Source organism: Lingula anatina, chromosome 2 (assembly GCF_051362555.1).
Source record: "Lingula anatina isolate TDL-2025a chromosome 2, LinAna3.0, whole genome shotgun sequence".
NCBI lineage: Eukaryota > Metazoa > Brachiopoda > Lingulata > Lingulida > Lingulidae > Lingula > Lingula anatina.
The window spans coordinates 20,933,581-20,952,300 of record NC_141768.1 but is presented as its reverse complement, the minus strand read 5'-3'; the positions used below and the strand labels follow the sequence as shown (position 1 = coordinate 20,952,300).

The 18,720-nt window shown below is 32.8% G+C and overlaps 2 protein-coding genes across 8 annotated transcripts in view; one reads left to right on the top strand and one right to left on the bottom strand.

Annotated features, from left to right (window-relative positions):
* Positions 1–1,757, bottom strand: part of LOC106162571 (uncharacterized) — an 11,992-nt gene extending 10,235 nt beyond the window's left edge. For 4 of the 6 annotated variants that reach the window (XM_087003031.1, XM_087003030.1, XM_087003028.1 and 1 more), the window contains exons 1-2: positions 1,617–1,757; positions 68–136 (exon numbers count right to left, since the gene is read on the bottom strand). In XM_087003031.1, the coding sequence (XP_086859157.1) occupies positions 68–85 (18 nt within the window). In that variant the 5' untranslated portion in view covers positions 86–136; positions 1,617–1,757. Of the gene's footprint in view, positions 1–67; positions 137–1,606 lie in introns of all 6 variants that reach the window. The other 2 variants (XM_087003029.1, XM_087003032.1) reach the window with 2 other exon arrangements.
* On the top strand, positions 1,706–18,720 carry LOC106163182 (adipocyte plasma membrane-associated protein-like). 2 transcript variants are annotated; one of them, XM_087003043.1, is made up of 14 exons: positions 1,706–1,808; positions 2,033–2,184; positions 3,080–3,175; positions 3,600–3,715; positions 4,069–4,161; positions 4,893–5,009; positions 5,498–5,669; positions 6,039–6,173; positions 6,413–6,605; positions 6,906–7,031; positions 13,416–13,529; positions 14,181–14,301; positions 14,991–15,108; positions 15,403–18,720. In XM_087003043.1, exons 1-14 carry the CDS (start codon positions 1,800–1,802, stop codon positions 15,827–15,829), a joined length of 1,989 nt encoding a protein of 662 aa, XP_086859169.1. In that variant the 5' UTR covers positions 1,706–1,799; the 3' UTR covers positions 15,830–18,720. The 2 variants fall into 2 exon arrangements, with proteins under 2 accessions (XP_086859169.1, XP_086859170.1); XM_087003044.1 differs by lacking the exon at positions 1,706–1,808 and having other exon boundaries at positions 2,039–2,191.

Genomic DNA, 18,720 nt, shown 5'->3' with positions numbered 1-18,720 from the left:
CAATGACATTCATTGACATTCATTGAGAGGTTCAGAGAATTCCTTCTAATCAACTTTTCCACCTTACCAGGTATTCTTTGTCCATAATGGCCTATCAAAACTCTTTAAGTTACATGCCACATCTTGGTTTGAAAATCTGAAAAAAAAATTACACTTGAATTTTCTGATTAAATTGTGATGCTCTCCATTGTCACCATACATACTGTAAATGTACATGTAGAACAAGAACTGTAGTGAATACTAGTGATGCACTGTCCTGCTTTCAATATTTACATCTTTCAATTTGGTTCCAAACTGTACTGTAACTAGCACAGCTAAATGGTCCGAATGGGCCAAATGGCCAGGAAGGCTAAGCTGAATATTTTATGGTACAAACTGCATTAATGCATGAAATTCATGCATTAATGTTGCTATTTGTGGTTTATGATATGAACTAAGTTATATACTTGTCATAAGGGGGGGGCTTATAAGAAGCAGTGGGTCACAATTTTTGTGCTTGCAAAAAGAAGGGGATTAAATTAAGCCATTCATTTAGGGTAGATCACAAACTAATTGAGTTTTTTTGGGGGTGGGGGGGCACCAACCAGGTGCAATTCTGGAGAACCATAAATTACAGCCTGACAGAGGTCTGACAACACCAGTTTTTTTTTCTTTTTTTTTCTGCAACTTTAAAGAACAAACAAAAACAGCTTCTTATAGTTATCCAAGAAGAATTACAAATATATTTTTATATAAAAATGGTCTTTTGAAAGTAACAACCACTTGAGGTGATTGTCTCAATTCCTTAATTCTGAAACTCCCTACATCCCCACATTGATATCCCTACGCTCCTTTATTTCCCTTTACTGATACTCCCCCACATTGATAATCCTCACAGCATAGATTCCCTTGGCTTTCACCCCATTTCCACAGAATTTTAGATCGATCTATCCCTATGGGGAGTCTCCCTAGATTACTGTAAGCTTGGCCGGCTTAAGCGTCTGTCCCGCCCACTAAAAGCTGTAAGGGGGTAATTAACTTTGTTGCCCGCTCGGCTGACTGCAATTTAGCGTGAACCCCCAGAGTGTTAGGTCGATCTAAAACTAAATCTTTAGATCGATCTAAATCTCTGGGAAAGCACCCTTTGATTAACACAAAACCCAAAGGCTGTATTCCCAGAGCTTTTAGATCGATCTATCCCTGCAGGGAGTCTCACTAGATTACTGTCAGATAATCCGGCTTAAATGTCCATCCTGCCTACTACAAGCTGTAAGGGGGTAATTAACTTTCGTGTCCGCTCAGATGACAGCTATTTAGCGTGAACCCCCAGTAGATCGATCTAATCTCTGGAAATGGGGTTTAAGAGTTTGGGGTCTGCTTTGAACCTGAAACTACCAAGGAGAGTGATCATGTATATTTTTCCCTCGAGCTGCGCCATGCGTTTCTTGAATTTTGCACCATTTTCTATCTGTATTCTCTCCTTTTGGCTGTTGACACTCCACTGGCCACAGTTAAGTACATCCTCTTATGTTTCCCTCTTATTTCTATTTTTTATTTCTACAGTACTTTTGCAAGGCCCCCAGACTAACATCTGACTGAGGGGCGCTCTAGAAAAACATCACCTTACATACACCCACCTTTCCCTTGATCTTAGAAAATCTCACTACTTCCTCCGTCAAATAAACATATAAAGGATATCAGTCTTCACATAAAGTTTGTGACTGCAGATGAGGATTCCATCGTAACCCCCGCCATAATTCATTTGATTGGTCAATGTAAATCTGGGTCAAGGTCTTTGCCGGCAAATTCATAATGTTGGGATGTACCTGGTACGTGCGTATGCTGAAAACTATAAATAATTTGTGACATTTTTTATTCTAACGTGAAATAAACATTCTTTGTTTAACTCAGAAGCACGCTAGTTTCTCTGTTCTTCAAAAAGTAGGCCTGGTTGATGTAAACAAGACCTAGGTCAAACGCGTGACATAATGCCATAGACAAACTGGGTTAGACATCTACCATAATTTAGCGTCACGCTTCGTCAATTTGACAGATAGAGCTACAGTTACTGCAGACAGAGGAGAGTAGCATTAATATGCCGGAGACAAGAAAACGCCACGTACCTTCGTCTTCAGGGAGTACTTCTCCAACCCATAATTCCGTTTCATCTTCGGGGCCAAATAAAGATGAGGCTTCTCGTTCCTTGTAAGTTGTAAGCAGTTTTATTTTTTTCTGTAATGTACTAAGCCCATAACTTGACATGAAATATCTAATGTGCAGAGTCTGTGATAAAGCAGTTGTGTAAAAGAGAGAACAGTTCCCAGTAAGATATACTATATATATTATATATATATACAGGTATATGTCTGCCATATTTAGGTTGCGGCCTATAGCTAGTACTCGGCTCTTCTTGATCTGAATGAGGCCTACATGTATATAATAAAGTCAAGAGAGAGAACTTTTGTAATGGACTGACAGAGCATAGAATAAATTAAAGGGATAATAATTCTTCATTTCGACCAAAAAATGAAATTTCGTAGAGTAAACATCAATTTTCCCATACTTACCAATGAGTAATGAATCCATTTTTACATTCAAAGTTAGTTCCTGTTTTTTTTCTAAAGTTTGGTTTTTTGCTAAAATCTCTTAAGAGATTTTAACAGAGTATAGCCATCAATGGAGGACATGTGGTCTAAAGACGAGCTCAGATATCAGAATAATAGCTATAACTGCCGTTTTTGTGGTAATTAAAACAGAATATATTATATTTCTATGAATTATTCGCAATGTTTTTATTGTGAAATATAGATCTCATACGAAGAGTTATTATTTAACCCATGTCCCTGTCATAGTGTAAAGTGTACGTATATATACATAGATGAAGGAGTTACTGATGACCCGTATACTGAATTTTATTAAATAACTTAATCATAGCTTTAAGACCATTCGAATTAACAATATTGTAAAGTAGCCCCTACCGATTTAGTGTATGTAGCTATAGTGTTTTGCTCATATTTGATTTACTCCAGAATATATATATAGGATTTATACAGGATTGCAAATATTTTATTTTACTTTCATTTTTTTTTTTCAATTTCAGCTCTCACACTTTAGGATTACTCATAATATTTATTAGTTTATCATGTGTGACAACACTCTACTTGCTGCCTTCACCTATAGAGCCTATTGAATACAGGTATGAAAGATTTAAGATACCTTTATCAACTTCATGTTAACTGATCATCAAATTTCTTTTGTCCAATAGATATATATATATATATATATATATATATATATATATATATATATATATATATATATATATATATATATATACTGGTAGATACACACATATATATAGCTTCACAAAAGTAAAGCGAATTTTTATTTGCGAATATAAAGACTTTAGTCCAATTTTTGGCACAATGCAGATAAATATATACTTTATCTTGATAAAATTTTTAAAGGTCATATATTTAAATATGTGAAACCATTCTATAAACATCAATTATAGTCTTTCATTTATATATTGTGTTATTCTATTTTTTAAATGTCATTTCAATTTATTATCATAGACTCAAGTTTATTTATTTATTTATTTATTTATTTATTTACATTAGCCTCCCATTGCCACCTGAGTTCATAGGTCCTCTGGCTGAAAACAAACTCTTAGCCAAAGCTGATAAACTTTTCCTTGATAGGCTCCGTGGTCCAGAGTCTATTACTGTACACAATGGTATGACAGTATGGATTTAATATTCATGATTGCATTTTTTTAATTTCATATCAGTTGTTGGCAATCTACTGAATGGTTTTCTTTTCTGTGTAAAAGAAATTTAGGTCATTTTTATCCAGTGGCAATCATTAAATTTTGTTTTCCACGTGCTTAAGAAAGGAAGTTAACAAATTTGTTACACTTTAAAATACTAGTAAGTTTCTAATATTCATTAGGGATAAATATTTCATTCCTTCTAAGAGAATTTTTCTATGTAAAAAGAACAAAGAACAAAGACTGATTTTTTTTTTAAACGCACATTTTATGTAAACCTGTATGTTAATTTCTTGGGTATACTGTCATATTTTTAACAGGGAAACTGTTCACAGGAACTGCAGATGGAAAGATTCTTGAAATTAATGGGGATGACATCAGAGTGGTAGCCACACTTGGAAAGCCACCCTGTGGTAAGAATGGCGTTTTGTGATAAAAATTGCAATCATGTTAACCATGTACTTGGATAAGTGCTGGAAATTATCCATGCAACTCTGAAAATAAGATTAATAAAATTGATAAGAATTACTACAATCGATAATTAAAGATAGATAGCTAAAGAAATATTAATATTAAAAATATTATTTAATTCAAATTTGATTTGGTTCATAACTTTTCACCAACATTTTAAATTTCTGTATGAATTTTTTTTTTAAATTATCAATTTGAATTGAAAACAATATCACTGGTATGTGCAAACCTTGCCTTACCACAGTAAACTAGCATTGGCATTTGTATCCGACTCAGTTACTAACGGTTTCCAAGTTATGTGTAGAAATGAGTCTGCTTAGGACATGCACATTTTTACATTTTCATTAATGATTGCTAGTATATTTTCATGGTGCGTTTCTGTAAGCAGTGCTGCATTTTGTTGAAAACATGCATTTCTCAGATAATCTCAGATTTGAAATGTACATAAACCAGCAGTTTACATTTCCTTCATTTTTTTAAAGTTCTTTTTGCTCTTGACATCCGTTTGTGCATGTTTGTTCATGTAACATATAATGTTTTGCACTGTTCTTTATTCTCTTCAGTGCCCTTGCTTATTTGTCAGTGATAAACATTTAATACTGTTTTTACTGTATGTGATGGGAAACAATTTTTGAGTGATTCTTTAAATGAACCTGATTTTATATGTTGATAGGTAAGTTTGATGATGAACCAACTTGTGGAAGACCACTGGGTATGAGGTTTGATAAAGATGGGAGTCTTGTTGTTGTGGATGCTTACCTAGGTTTATTTCGAGTCAATGTTGAAACAGGTAAGCGCCTACTATGGTAGTCACAAAATGTAGTCACTCGGTGTAGGTTCATTTCATGCATGTTTTCTGGAATAATAGCCATCACTTGTGTGCCTTGTCACTGTAAGTGTTCCGCTTCTGTCACTGTTTTTATAAAAGGAAAAAAATGTTTCTTTTTATTCTGAAACTTATTTTTTTCATTTATCACACATTGTCTCTAGCTATGTGCTTACTGCACTGTAACTGAAGCACATTTATCATTATTAAAAACTGGTGATCATCCTGCTGTTAAGCATTATGTACTTGTATGTTACATTGCATCAACATTAATTGATTCAAACCATTTTGTGTACTTCCATTTGTGTAATTGCTTCTTCATTAACTTTTTTAGACTTTTTTCATGTCAGTGCTTCCTTTACTATTGCCATTTATCTGTGTGCCCATTAGGAAGCTTTCTTGATTTTTTTAAATGTCTTAAACTATGTGAGATGTGGAATTTTGGTTTGCAGGTAAATTTGTGCAGCTTTACTCGCCTGAGACTTTAGTAGATGGAGAACAAGCAGCATTTCTAAATGATCTTGACATTGATTCAGATGGGACAGTCTATTTCACAGATTCAAGCACTAACTGGGGCCGAAGATATAATAGATATGCTGCTATGGAAGCCAAAAAAAATGGAAGGTCATATGCAAAAACATAACTTGAAATTTATTTATGACACTGGTCTACTGAAAAAGCAACCATGCTGAATAGGAATGGTTCAATTATAATGCTATAGGGGCATAAAGATTTTTAATGAAGGCTTGTCAAATTAGCTTTCACTTGATTAATACATGGACAAAATTTATTATTATGTCCAAGATTAATAGGAAGAGATAAAGAGGGGGCATTTATTACATTCAATTAAAGTTGTTTTTACATGAGTTGATATGCGTATAAACAAGCAGTTCGACCTCTTTTATATAAAGAAAAACTACTGTGCATTTGTTTTTATTTGGGATGTATGTAAGTATGCATAGTGAATGTTTGTGTATTTTTCTCTCTGCACAGATTACTGGCATACAACCCCAATACAAAACAGACAGAAGTAATTTTGAAAAATATGAGTTTTCCAAATGGAGTACAGCTGTCCCCAGAGAAAGACTTCATCCTTATTGCAGAGCTTTGTACATGCAAAATACTCCAGTACAGTATAAATACATTATTGTGTGAAAATTCTGTCTTTGTCAACTCTTTGTTCTGTGACTTGAATGGAATTAAATGTTATCTTTGCTATGTTCCATAATTAATCAAAAACTTAATGCATACACCAGAAGTAAGTGTCAGAAAAAAAGAATTTGATTTTTTTTAAAATTTAATATATTGTATTTTTTATTTTATTATATTAAATTATTTTTATATCTGAAAATGTATTTTCTTTCCAGATATCATACTAAGGGCCCCAGAAAAGGTGAGGTAGAAATATTCTCAGATAATCTCCCTGGTGCCCCTGACAATATTAGACCAAGCAGCAGTGGAGGGTACTGGGTGGGCTTGGCCACCACTAGGAGAGCTGGAAAATTTTCTTTGCTGGACTATACTAGTACAAAACCTTGGATGAAGAAATTAATTTTTAAGGTATTTGGCATGAAAATGCGCAATGTGTTTTAATCCCCAAAAAAGTTTTGCATTTGTTTTTTTGCAAGTGGCCATATCTCAATTAACTTTCCTTCTGTTTTAAAAAATAATTGCAGTTACTTAATTAACTTGCAAGTGCCTTCAGTCATTTGTACTGTTTAAATTTGTGTTATTGTGTGCATGTTGTTGGACAAGGATGAGATTTTTCCGATTATTGGCAGATTTCTGACTTTTTGGGAGGCTAAAAGTTTTATCCCTGTAATAACTCTTTAATCTTGTATCTTTGTATCTTTGAAATAGGTTTTCAGTCAAGAATTTCTGCTTAAGATGATACCTAAATATGGATTGGTGATCGAACTGGATGCTTCTGGAAACATAATACGCAGCCTGCACGATCCGTCTGGAGATGTGCCTAATGTCAGTGAGGTAGAAGATGACAATGGTGTCCTTTATTTTGGATCATATTATTTACCATATATTGGAAGACTAAAGTTGCAATCATGAATTAGTAAGGATCACTGATTTCTGGGAAATATACTGATTGAATGGTTTTATTGATGTTCACCTTTTCATAGGAAGTATGATTAAAAAGGTACAATGTTAAATCATAAATATATATATAATGATAGTAATAAATATATAAAAGATAAGCAAAATACATGAGAACTTATTCCCATGCCATTAACTGAAATAAGTGACATTAGTATGATGAAACATTTATCTTCATAAGTTTCTGTGTTTGCAATGTAATACTTGTCACAATTAAGGGTGCCCAGCATAAGATTTTCTGTTGAAAAACTTATACTGAACAAATTTCCTGGTTTAAACAGTATCATAGTAACTGTAATTTACCAACAAACAACCTTTGATCCCCCTTTCTGACATTCACCATGATTACTCTGTAAAAATTTGGGACAACCAAAAATCCCTTAACCCCATGGAGACTGTCACCATGCACATGTATACATGTGGTTCATTTCTCACTAACTAAAAAGGCCCAGAACCGCATATATGCATAACTCAGAAAAATCAGTGTTTTGTTCCTCTTTGAACAGTAATTCATAAAAAATATGATGTATGATGTATCATGATGTACATTCCAGTGGGAGAAACATTAATAATTCACAATTCTTCATATGATAATAAAAATTATATATATATATATATATATATATATATATATATATATATATATATATATATATATATATATATATATATACAATAATTTTATAGTTGTATTAGTTTTATGTTAGATACTGTCCACATTAACATAACAAACTTGGGCTGACAATTAATAGACTAAGTGAAATACTTTGTAATCATGTTAAGCGCACTAGTCTTTTGTTGATAAACTTAAGTTAATTTTCTGTCTTACTTATTTCTGATGGGATACTATGTAATTATGATAATTAGAATATCAGGTAATATATAATATTGGGGCAGGTGATGATGCTCAGTGTACCTGTTGATACCAGTTCTTCAGGAGTTTCAGGCCTAAAAATACTTACCAACTTAAAGTGTTAATTTTTGGTGATTTTTTTTTTACAGTTTTATGATATTCACTTGTAGTAATTACAATATATTTTAGTTAATTATAAGTGCAAGTATGCTGCATGTATATACACTTCCAGTTTTAATAAAAGTTTATTTTCCATCTTAACTATAGTTCTGATGTGATGTCATATAAATATTATAATAAAAATTTCAGCTAGTGATGATATTGGAGCTGGTGATGATCGATGTTGATTGTCTTATCAAGATTGTTTTTGAAATAAGATATATATTACTTCTGATGTCTAATGTCTTTTAAGAAGTAATGGAAGGAAAACATTTGTATGTGATTTTCATTTTTTGCACAAATTCTATAATTTCATAAAGATTCAATTTAAGCACAGTAATATATGTATATAATTTGACTGTGAATCAATTATTCTTGCATGCTGAAAGAGCCAATAATGATATATTATATCTTTAGTTAACGTTATTTGACAGTTTTGTGATATTCTTGACCATTCTTATACTTATATCTCATTTAAAAAAATCAAACTTCATGTTGCACTCTTTTTAATTGGAACATGTACCAGTTGCTGTATATTTGAGTTAACTAGCATATACTGGGTAAAGATATGGTATCAAGAATGTATTACAATAACAAAGGTAATATTATTCTTGATGGTATACTTGCACAAGTACTTGTGTTGGAGTACAGTGGGTATACTTCAGTTTTGAATCAATACTAAACTTTAAAATAAACAAGGCAGCAAAGCTGTCAAATGTACAGACAAAAAGCATGAAATAACTATGCACAAAATAGGCTACTGTCAATTCTGATGCAAAAGTACATTATGTTAAACTGCAAATTCAACATCAAATTTTAATTATGCTCAACAGGTAATACCAATGTAAGTAAAATGTGTAACAAGCATAAGGCTTCAGGCCCATGGGAGTTCAAGTTCACTCTTTGAAAATGTATAACTTCCAGAAAAAGAAGCCAATTAGACTGCTTTTCCAACTCAGGCTGCATGCCGATTTTCGAACTTGACTTGCATTTTAGTAAGATCAATTACTCCTGTGAGTTTCATGACAACAGGCCTATCGGTTTTCCTTGAAATGTGTTTACAGTGTTGCATATATGCTGAAAAGTGAAAAAAAAAAGCATAACTTCTACAATAATGGCCCGATCATGCTGATTTTCGAACTTGACCTGCGTTTTATGAATATTCATCAGCTCTGTAAATATAAAGCCAAAAAGTAAAACTGCCTTCCACTTATCTTGTTTACAAGGAAAGTGCATGGTGCTAGCGCCGGCGATGACGGCGACGACAGACGCAGGTGATGGCAATATGTACAGACACATCTATATATATTTACTGTACTGTTTGAGAACAGTAAGTGACATGGTTTTTCTTAAATGGTCATCATGGGAGCAGTGCCCAAAATAGGTTTTTTTCAAATTTTGATGCAATATTACATAATGTTTAACAGCATGATGAACATCAATTTTTGATAATAAAATATTAGTATCATAGATATTTAGAAAATGTGACTAGCAAAGGTCTTCAGGCCCATGGAACTTAAAAGTCACAACTTGAAAATGCCAAAATGTAAACAAGACAGCACTGTTCTGAAATGTTTTTTCCCCATTTTTAACAATTTTTAACATAAAACAAAATTAACAGTTTACTGCCATTTTTATATGATCAACTAAGAAAATTGATGAGATGGGGAAAACATCAATAAAACAGTGTTAAATGTCCAATTTCTTCCATTCTGAGATTCTGAGATTCTGAAGTGACATGGTTTTTATTCTTAAATGGTCATCATGGGAGCAGTGCCCAAAATAGGTTTTTTTCAAATTTTGATGCAATATTACATAATGGTTAACAGCATAATGACCATCAATTTTAATAATAAAATATTAGTATCATGGATATTCAGAAAATGTGACTAGCAAAGGTCTTCAGGCCCATGGAACTTCAAAGTCACAACTTGAAAATGCCAAAATGTAAACAAGACAGCACTGTTCTGAAATGTTTTTTTTTTTTTTTTCTATTTTTAACAAATTTTTTAACATAAAACAAAATTAACAGGTTACTGCCATTTTCATACAATCAACTAAGAAAATTGATGAGATGGGAAAAATATCAATACAACAGTGTTAAATGTCCAATTTCCTCCATTCTGAGATTCTGAACATAGTGAATGATTGAATATGGCAAACTGCAATGATATGAGTTATTTCCATTTTTGAAATTTTTATTACACAATACACGATAACAAGTTTACCATCATTTTTACAAAATCAACTAACAATGTTGTAAAGATGCAGGAAATGTCAAACAAACACTTTTACATATCTTATTAATGAAATAATGAAACTGTTAACATGCCTAAGAATTGAATTTGAGGAAATGTGACAAAACAGCATAACTTCTAAAATAAAGGCCCGATTATGCTGACTTTTGAACTCAACCTGCATTTTAGCAGGATTGACCACTCCTGTAAGTTTAATGACAATTGGCCTATCTGTTTTTCTTATATTGTGTTTACAGTGTTGCATATATGCTGAAAAGTGAAAAACAAGCATAACTGCTAAAATAGTGGTCCGATCATGCCGATTTTCGAACTTGACCTGCGTTTTAGTAAGACTGATTTTTTCTGTGAGTTTCATGACAACAGGCCTATCAGTTTTCCTTGAAATGTGTTTACAGTGTTGCATATATGCTGAAAAGTGAAAAAACAGCATAACTTCTACAATAATGGCCCGATGATGCTGATTTTCGAACTTGACCTGCGTTTTATGAATATTCATCAGCTCTGTAAATATAAAGCCAAAAAGTAAAACTGCCTTCCACTTATCGTGTTTACAAGGAAAGTGCACGGTGCCGGCATCGGCGACGGCGATGGCGACGGCAACGACAGACGCAGGTGATGGCAATATGTACAGACACACCTGTGTCTGTGCATAAAAATAAAACGGTGCAATTCATCTTAATTACTTTCAATTGATCACTTCCACTTTTTTTTTTTTGCAAAATTACAAAAATATCAGGACCATTTTTAGAATAAAAATTATCATCATTAATGTTGTTATTTGTCATCATTATGTTAATACATCTACAAAAGTTTTTTTTAATATTTTCATTTCACTTTACATGATTTTAGATGGGCGATTTGATTACATCATCTCTGTTCAAAGTCAGCGCTTACTCCGCGCGACAGTCTCCTTCTAAATTCAGAAACCGGAAGTTAACAAGTAAAGGGAGTACAAAGTCCACACGACCTTCAAGTGTGTTTGAGGTTATTCAAGGGCATATTGTCTGTTTAGTGGTAGTTATTGAGATCTAAGTTAATATAGTGTGAAACAAAGAACTTGGTGCAATGCCGCTTCATCTTAGCTCCCATTCTTTCAATGAATTGATTCGAGTTTTGCAAGAGGACTACCCAAGATCTTTACAGGTAACCTGCATTATTAAAATAGATGTTAGGTATGAAGAAAAACGTGTCTGAGTGTATTTAGACTCGTACATGTTGTACATGGCTGAATAGGCAAGTTATATATATGGATCTCACACCCTATCAGTGGCACGTAAGGTAAGGATGATGCAACCCGTGTTTTTCCTAAAACAGTTTTGTAAACTCAACATTCATCACATAGTCTAGTCGACATATTGTGATGACAATATACATGTAGATCTAGACTAAAATATTAATTCTGATTGCGAAAAAATGTTTACGTCATTGGATTTTAAACCGGTTCCAATGTGAGAACCCAATTCTGGTTGTAATCCTCGAGTATCTTTTAGGCCTTGTTAAAAATATATATATCCAGGGAATGTCTTTAGCAGTTTCAACTCCTTAATATGCTCTTCTTTATTTTCTTTTATTATTTTAGAATTTTTTTATGGACAGACACAATGTGACATTACTCTTGTCTGTCATGGCAGACGACATTGCCCTAATTGGTGTTGTAGCCAGTGCATGCACTTAGGATTTTTTTCTCGCTAACACTGTAACACATAAAAGAAAATTGTGTTTCTTACGATTCTCAAAGTTACAATTTCCTAGAAAAGTGAGGATCTAATATTTTGATGTTCAAAACAAAATATGTACTAGGTTGCTCCAAGTGCAGACAATTCCTCTGATCTCCCTTCTTAACTTATAAACATATGCCCTCTTTACTTAGGAGCAAGTGGCATGTCAGTTCACATATGATATACATGTGAGAATGTTGCTGATCACGTGAAGTCCTTGTGAAATATTCATGTTCATAATTTGACAAATGAATATCATTGTGTTTTTTAACAACTCCTTTCCAATTATTGTAGGTTATGAATTAATTTAGGAAAAGCTGCAATTTTCATTAATTTGGAATAAATTTGCCATAAGTTGATAATTTGTGCATGTGTGTGTTTGTGATTCACTTCTTTCTATCCCATTTAAGAATATGATATTTTTGTAAAATGATTTATATTGGCATAGTTTACTTGACTTGGACCAAAAATTTGGAAGTAATTACGACAAAAAGTTTGAATGAAGCAAAAATCATTTCTAAAAAGGAAAGGCCTAAATGCAAGTGCAAAATGTACATGTGCAATATTTAGACATCTTGATTTGAATTAAAAATTGCACTTCACAGTGTCTACAAAACAGTAAAAAGTCTTTCAATGTATTTTATCATTACATTTAGTATTGGCATCATAAATATATTTCTTTTCATTTCTGTTGATGAATAGCTGGCTAGCTGAATTGAAAATTATGTACAGTTGTACCCATTTTGATATAATACTTATTGTAAATATTATGAAATTTATTATAGTCTCTCATGATTATATGATATATATATATATGCATGATGCAAACATATAAATCATTGACTTAATTGTTGCATTCTTTTTTCTCCATCACCCATTTTATGATGATATATGACCAAGCCAAACAGTTGAAGAGAAACTATTCACAGGCATAATTACTTAACAATCAGGCCTTGATACTTCAGTTTTCTCATTATTTTTTAAAATCTGTGAAGATGAATGTAAAATCTGTTTGTTGATATGGATCTGTGTGTAATTTATTTATTCATTTATTTTGTATGGCATACCGCTAAATGTGTCAGGTGCATCTTTCTAGCCTTTAGCTTTTAATTTTTCAGATGTGCACTGTAGGAAATATTGAATAAAGAGTTAATTAAAATTGCCAAATCTATTTGTTATGAATTTGTTAATTTATCTAAAGTGATTTTTTTGCATGGCACACCGATAAGTTTGCCACGTGCATTTTTGTAACTTTCTCTTTTTTTATTTTCAGATGTGCAATATACTGAAGGGAATTCTGAATAAAGAGTACAGCTTCGATATTTTACTGGATAGATGGCCAAATTTTGAGGTTGTTGTGGCATCGCCTGAAGATTCTGCTAAACAGGTAAAGTATACTTTTGACCTTTTAAATCAGCCAAAGGATGTTACACTGAATACTCTGATTTTTGTGCTTTATTTTTGTAAAAGATTGAGGGTTTTTTTTTTTTTTTTTTTTTTTTTTTTTTTTTTTTTTGTAAAGAATCAAGAGTTACAACTATATTAGTGTTTTAATATTAATGTTTACCCTTCAACATTGAAGGAAAATGCATGTTACTTGTAAGTTGTTGACCATTTTTCCACAGATTTTGTCCAGTTACATATTTACACTATCTGATAAAGCTGACTAAAATGCCGAGACAGTATATTTGGGCAACAAAATTCTTGGCAGTTCTTTTCTAAAGCTGGTAAACAAATATATTTATCAAACTGGAAGGTAAAGAGAACTATGGTGGCTAAATGGGGGTGGGGGCAACTAAGGCCAAATAGATAGGATGAATCTGACCTATTTAAAACCATCTGTTTCACACAAAGATTTATTATTTGCTAATTACTTACTTTGTGACGGTTGATTTTAGCATTCTTTCTTCCCATGTTAACCCATGTGTGTAATTTTATTTTTATTTTAATGACCGGTGGTAAGTAGACACAAATTGGAATACTTTATTAGATTAGAGCTCTATTGCAGTGTGTTGTTTAAAGTTGTTTGTGGGTTCAGGTTGAAGACCATGTATCCAGCGTGTACTTCATCTACCACAAACCAGGCTCAGAAGATGCAGCCACCAAATTTCTGCATAAAGGTGGTGTAATTGATTGGAAGTTTCCCCCCTACTTCAGAGGTGAATTTACACTCTTCCTTAAATATTATGAATGCATAATATTTTTATATCATGTACAAACCAAACCCTACGATAACTTGTTTGGCATGTACTTGTTAAACGTTTTCCCTTTTTATGTACAGACACTGTTATCTGTACATAGAGCCATCACAAGCGACCAGCACTTATATGTTACCTCAAAAATTGAAGCCAGAGTCAATGTTTTATATTCATTAACTTACATTGATTATTGTATTTGATTAACTTGTAACTTGGCTAAAATGGAGACATTTGTTCTATTTACTCATTGATTCATTTATTTTTTGCTTCACACTTGTTATAACAATATATAAAACTAAAGTAAGGATGAAATGTATAATGATCATGATATACCAACTACCATACTGGTAGTGGCTTTTTGTGCAGGTGTATGTTAATTCTTCTTTTGCATGTGATTTGCTGGTTTTCCCCTTCTATTTTCAGTGTTAGAATTTTTGTTATTTTACAGGATTATTTCAAAGTGCATAAACTAACATAGTTTAGTTACTGGTCTGTACATAAAACAGCTTTTGCTCACTTTTTCTTACACAAAGATTATCATTTGTTCTAATAAGATCATTTCTTGCCTCTGAGGCCCTATTAAAAAAGATTGGGTCTTATAGCAAAAATGATTTTGTTTTGATTATACTGATTATTTCTTTGCTTTTCAGCTGCTCCCTCTAGTCTTTATGGGCCTTTGACAGGGCTAGCACAACAGCATGGGTACAAAGTAGAACTTATTGCAAGAACCTATATTTATGTCTTGGAGAAGGAGGATCTAGTCATACTGTAAGTACCTTAAATCTTTTCAATTGAAATTTATATGCTAAATTTGTAACAGTTTTAGGAACAGATTGCTTATTAAAATATGTACATGTAGCACATTACAGGGGTAACACAGTCTCTTTCTCTCTAGGTAATTCCTGCATTCCCCACTGCTTTTGACCCATACACTTCACTTCGATTGTACACAACTACAGAATAGACATTAACCTTAATATACGGGTCCCTATGTTGATATACAGTCAAAATGAAAATAATAAATTAATAAAATAATTCAAAACATTACAAACTTATTTTTAGACCACCACCAGAAGGAATGAGGTTGGGCCATCTGACTATGGAACACATAGATGCTATGGAGAATGAATGGAAGTTCAACTCCTATTTGCCCAAGCAGTCCAAATTCCTCTCTGTAGCCATTCAAGACTATCTGTCAGCTGCTCTGTTTACGTCTACAGGGCAGTGTGTTGCATATGTGTGCACATACTGTTACGGACCTGTGGGTGCACTTTATGTACTGCCAGAGTGCCGGGGGAAAGGACATGGCAAATGTGTGCTTTCGCAGTTGGCACAGGAACATTTGAAAAATGGACGGACGCCTTACTGTTACATAGAGACAGACAATGTAGTATCACAACAGCTGCATGAGAAATTGGGATTTCGCAGGTTGCCTAACTATGAGGCATGTTTCATGCAGTGTTCACATCCTGAAAAAGTTGACAGCTAAAACTAGGATTCATGGAAATTCAGCATCAGGACATGGCTGGCTGAGGAGTATAAATGGTTTTTATTGACTGAAAGTGAAAGCAGCTAGGATATGTGTTTTGTAAATTCTTGAGATTCATTGACAGCATAAAAAGAGAGACAGTTAAAAAGTGCCTGAAATTATCAAAGGGAAATAAAATGGCTGTCACACACTCTGTACGGTTTTGTGAAAAAATAAAAGAATTTGTTTAAGATGAGCAAATTTCTTTGACCAGTGCAACTAAACTACAGGTACCAATGCAATGATGACATGCCTCTATTTATATTAAATCAGTAGTGGAGTAAAATCACCTGTACTGCATACATTGACAAGAAATTTGCTCTGAAATTTCCAACAATGAGGAGTATAAGTATGATCTTTAAAATCTCATCACTAGAATAAATGGATGATCATATAAATCTGCTCCAAAATGTTTGACAGGTTCAGATTAATACAGATTTAGGTGTTATAATGTCCTTGATCACTTAATAGTGTTTGATGAGACATTTATGCCTAGTGTTTTTTTAATAAGCTGCTCAGCTACCCACTATTCACCTTATTTTACCCTTTATTTTAGTTTTGATTCCCAATAGCATGGTTTTATATCAGTGCTTTATAGTTAACAATACCATTTGATGCAACAGAAATTTATATGCCAAAAAGTACATCAATATACAAACATGCTTTAGATACTGAATATCTGAACAGCAGTTGAGATTCTATGAAAATTTCAGATGCTGTTATTTTAACAGACAGTGTAAAGTCTTAATATTTTTTCTCTTTATTTACTTAAGTATGGTGCCATTTTAATGTTCCAGCTTGCAATCCATATTGTGATATAATTTACCTTATATTATCTCAATATACAGTGTTAAGTTTTAGTTTTTAGGAATATAAATTTTGAATTATACCAAACATGTTTCCATTATGTATCATCACCTTTGTCAGTGACATTTCAATTGACCCAATACATGAAAACCTTAAGTAAATTTGGGAGAATATCTTCACCTTTGTATATGATGTAGGTGGCATTTCTTTCCTGTATATTGATAGTTACTCAGGTTTTATGGTAAGTTGTTCCTCTCCCTTCTGAGTATTTGTGTTCTGTTTCGAGTGGTACATGTGGTAGGCATGTAATGCTTGAACGAATATAATGCTTTATTCCTGCGAGTGTGGTCGGAGTATTAAGTACATGTGTTTGCCATCTTTCTGTGCTTGAAATGTGTCATAATTGATCTAACTGGCTTAATTACATTACATGTGAAGGATGTGAGCTATTTGTGAAGCATGTTTGGTACTTTTCATTTTGATTCTTCAAGACTTAATCTTTACAATTCTCGTAAAAAAAGAATCCATCCTTGAATAATCATGTGACATAGTATAATTGTTACCTTATAAATGCAATAGCTGCTTTTATTTTTTAATTGAACTATTTTCAGCATACCTTTAAGTTATGTTCAATTGGTATAAACTTGCAGATAAGGTTTTTATGGAGGTCCTTTATGAGAAAGTGACATATTAAAAGATGTGGTTGTACTATTGGCAGGTAGATTCTGGATTTTACTGAGGGGAGGAGGTTGCAAGTGCAAAATTTATGTATTAATTTTTGTCCAAGCTCTGCTCGTTATGTTTGCATGTAAAAATCAAAGATGCAAAGGAGGTCATGCCCCCCCTCCCCCATTCTTTAACTGTTCAACTCAATTCATTGTCTATAGTGCTTACCTGTAGATAACACTTCTACAGATAAGCATTAGATTTATTAGTCTGTTCCAATTTCCTTATAACTAGTCAAAGTTTGAATCTTGTCCATTTTAGGATTTAGTATATGATATTGAACCAAACAATGCAACTTGAGAGTTACAGAAAATTGATTACTTATACATAATAGCTTTTCTTTGTTCAAAATGTAAATGGTGAATAGTAGTATATCATTTTAGTATATTTGCTGCAATTACTCTTTGAAGTTAACTTGTAGGTGTAGAGGTTTGCTTATAACTTGTAGGTGTAGAGATTTGCTTATATTACATTATTTTTAAAATATAAGTTTTGTAGAGGAATGACATATGGGATTGTCCGAAATCTTCCTATTTTCTCTTTGAGATAGCTTTTTCCAAATGCCCAGGAAAACCTTATATCCTTTTCATGTATGGAATTGTTTGCACATTTATGCAAAATATAAATAGGGAATGCTTTTATCTGTGTACCTGGATTGCACCAAGTAAAGAAAAAATGGTCTCACAAATGTGAAAGCATATTTCAACTTGTAACTCAGAAGGGTGGTGATTGGTAATCACTACAAAATTTCGTAGGCTGCCATTGCCAGGAAATTCATTAAATGTAAAATTTTTATCAAGATCCCATATGCTGTCCCTTTAAATACAATACTGATACTGTAGGACTGTAGGCAGCTGTTTCAAAGGGGGGGGGGGGGGGGGTATTCTAAAAATGTGGACATTTTATCTCCTTTGTTGACCCAATCTGAAATATGGCATAGAATTAAAGATTAAATTTTGATTTAGAAATCAGCTTTAGATCCACAGACCTTATCCAGTCAGTGGTTTCACCCCACCCCCTTCTCCAACCAAACCAAACCTGCCTACAGGTATCAGCAGTAAGACCAGTGACATCATTTAAATAAGTCTTGTTTTATATATAGTTCAAATTATGACCAAAGTATATGTAGTTGTACTATATTGATTAGTCATTTTGTAGGCTTATTATTGTAAAAATTATTTTGGATATGATGGGTGAAATATTATAGGTCAAAAGGAATGCATTTTTCATTGTTACAGTATGTAATTTGAAAGAAAAGTCTGGAAAAGAAACTTTTAAGTTTAAACCATCTTCATGAATAAAAAAGATTAATTGAGTTA

Coding starts and splice junctions, on each gene's coding strand:
- LOC106163182 (XM_087003043.1), top strand. Junction 3,716..4,068: donor GTCTATTACTGTACACAATG/GTATGACAGTAT, acceptor TATTTTTAACAG/GGAAACTGTTCACAGGAACT. Junction 5,670..6,038: donor GAAGCCAAAAAAAATGGAAG/GTCATATGCAAA, acceptor CTCTCTGCACAG/ATTACTGGCATACAACCCCA.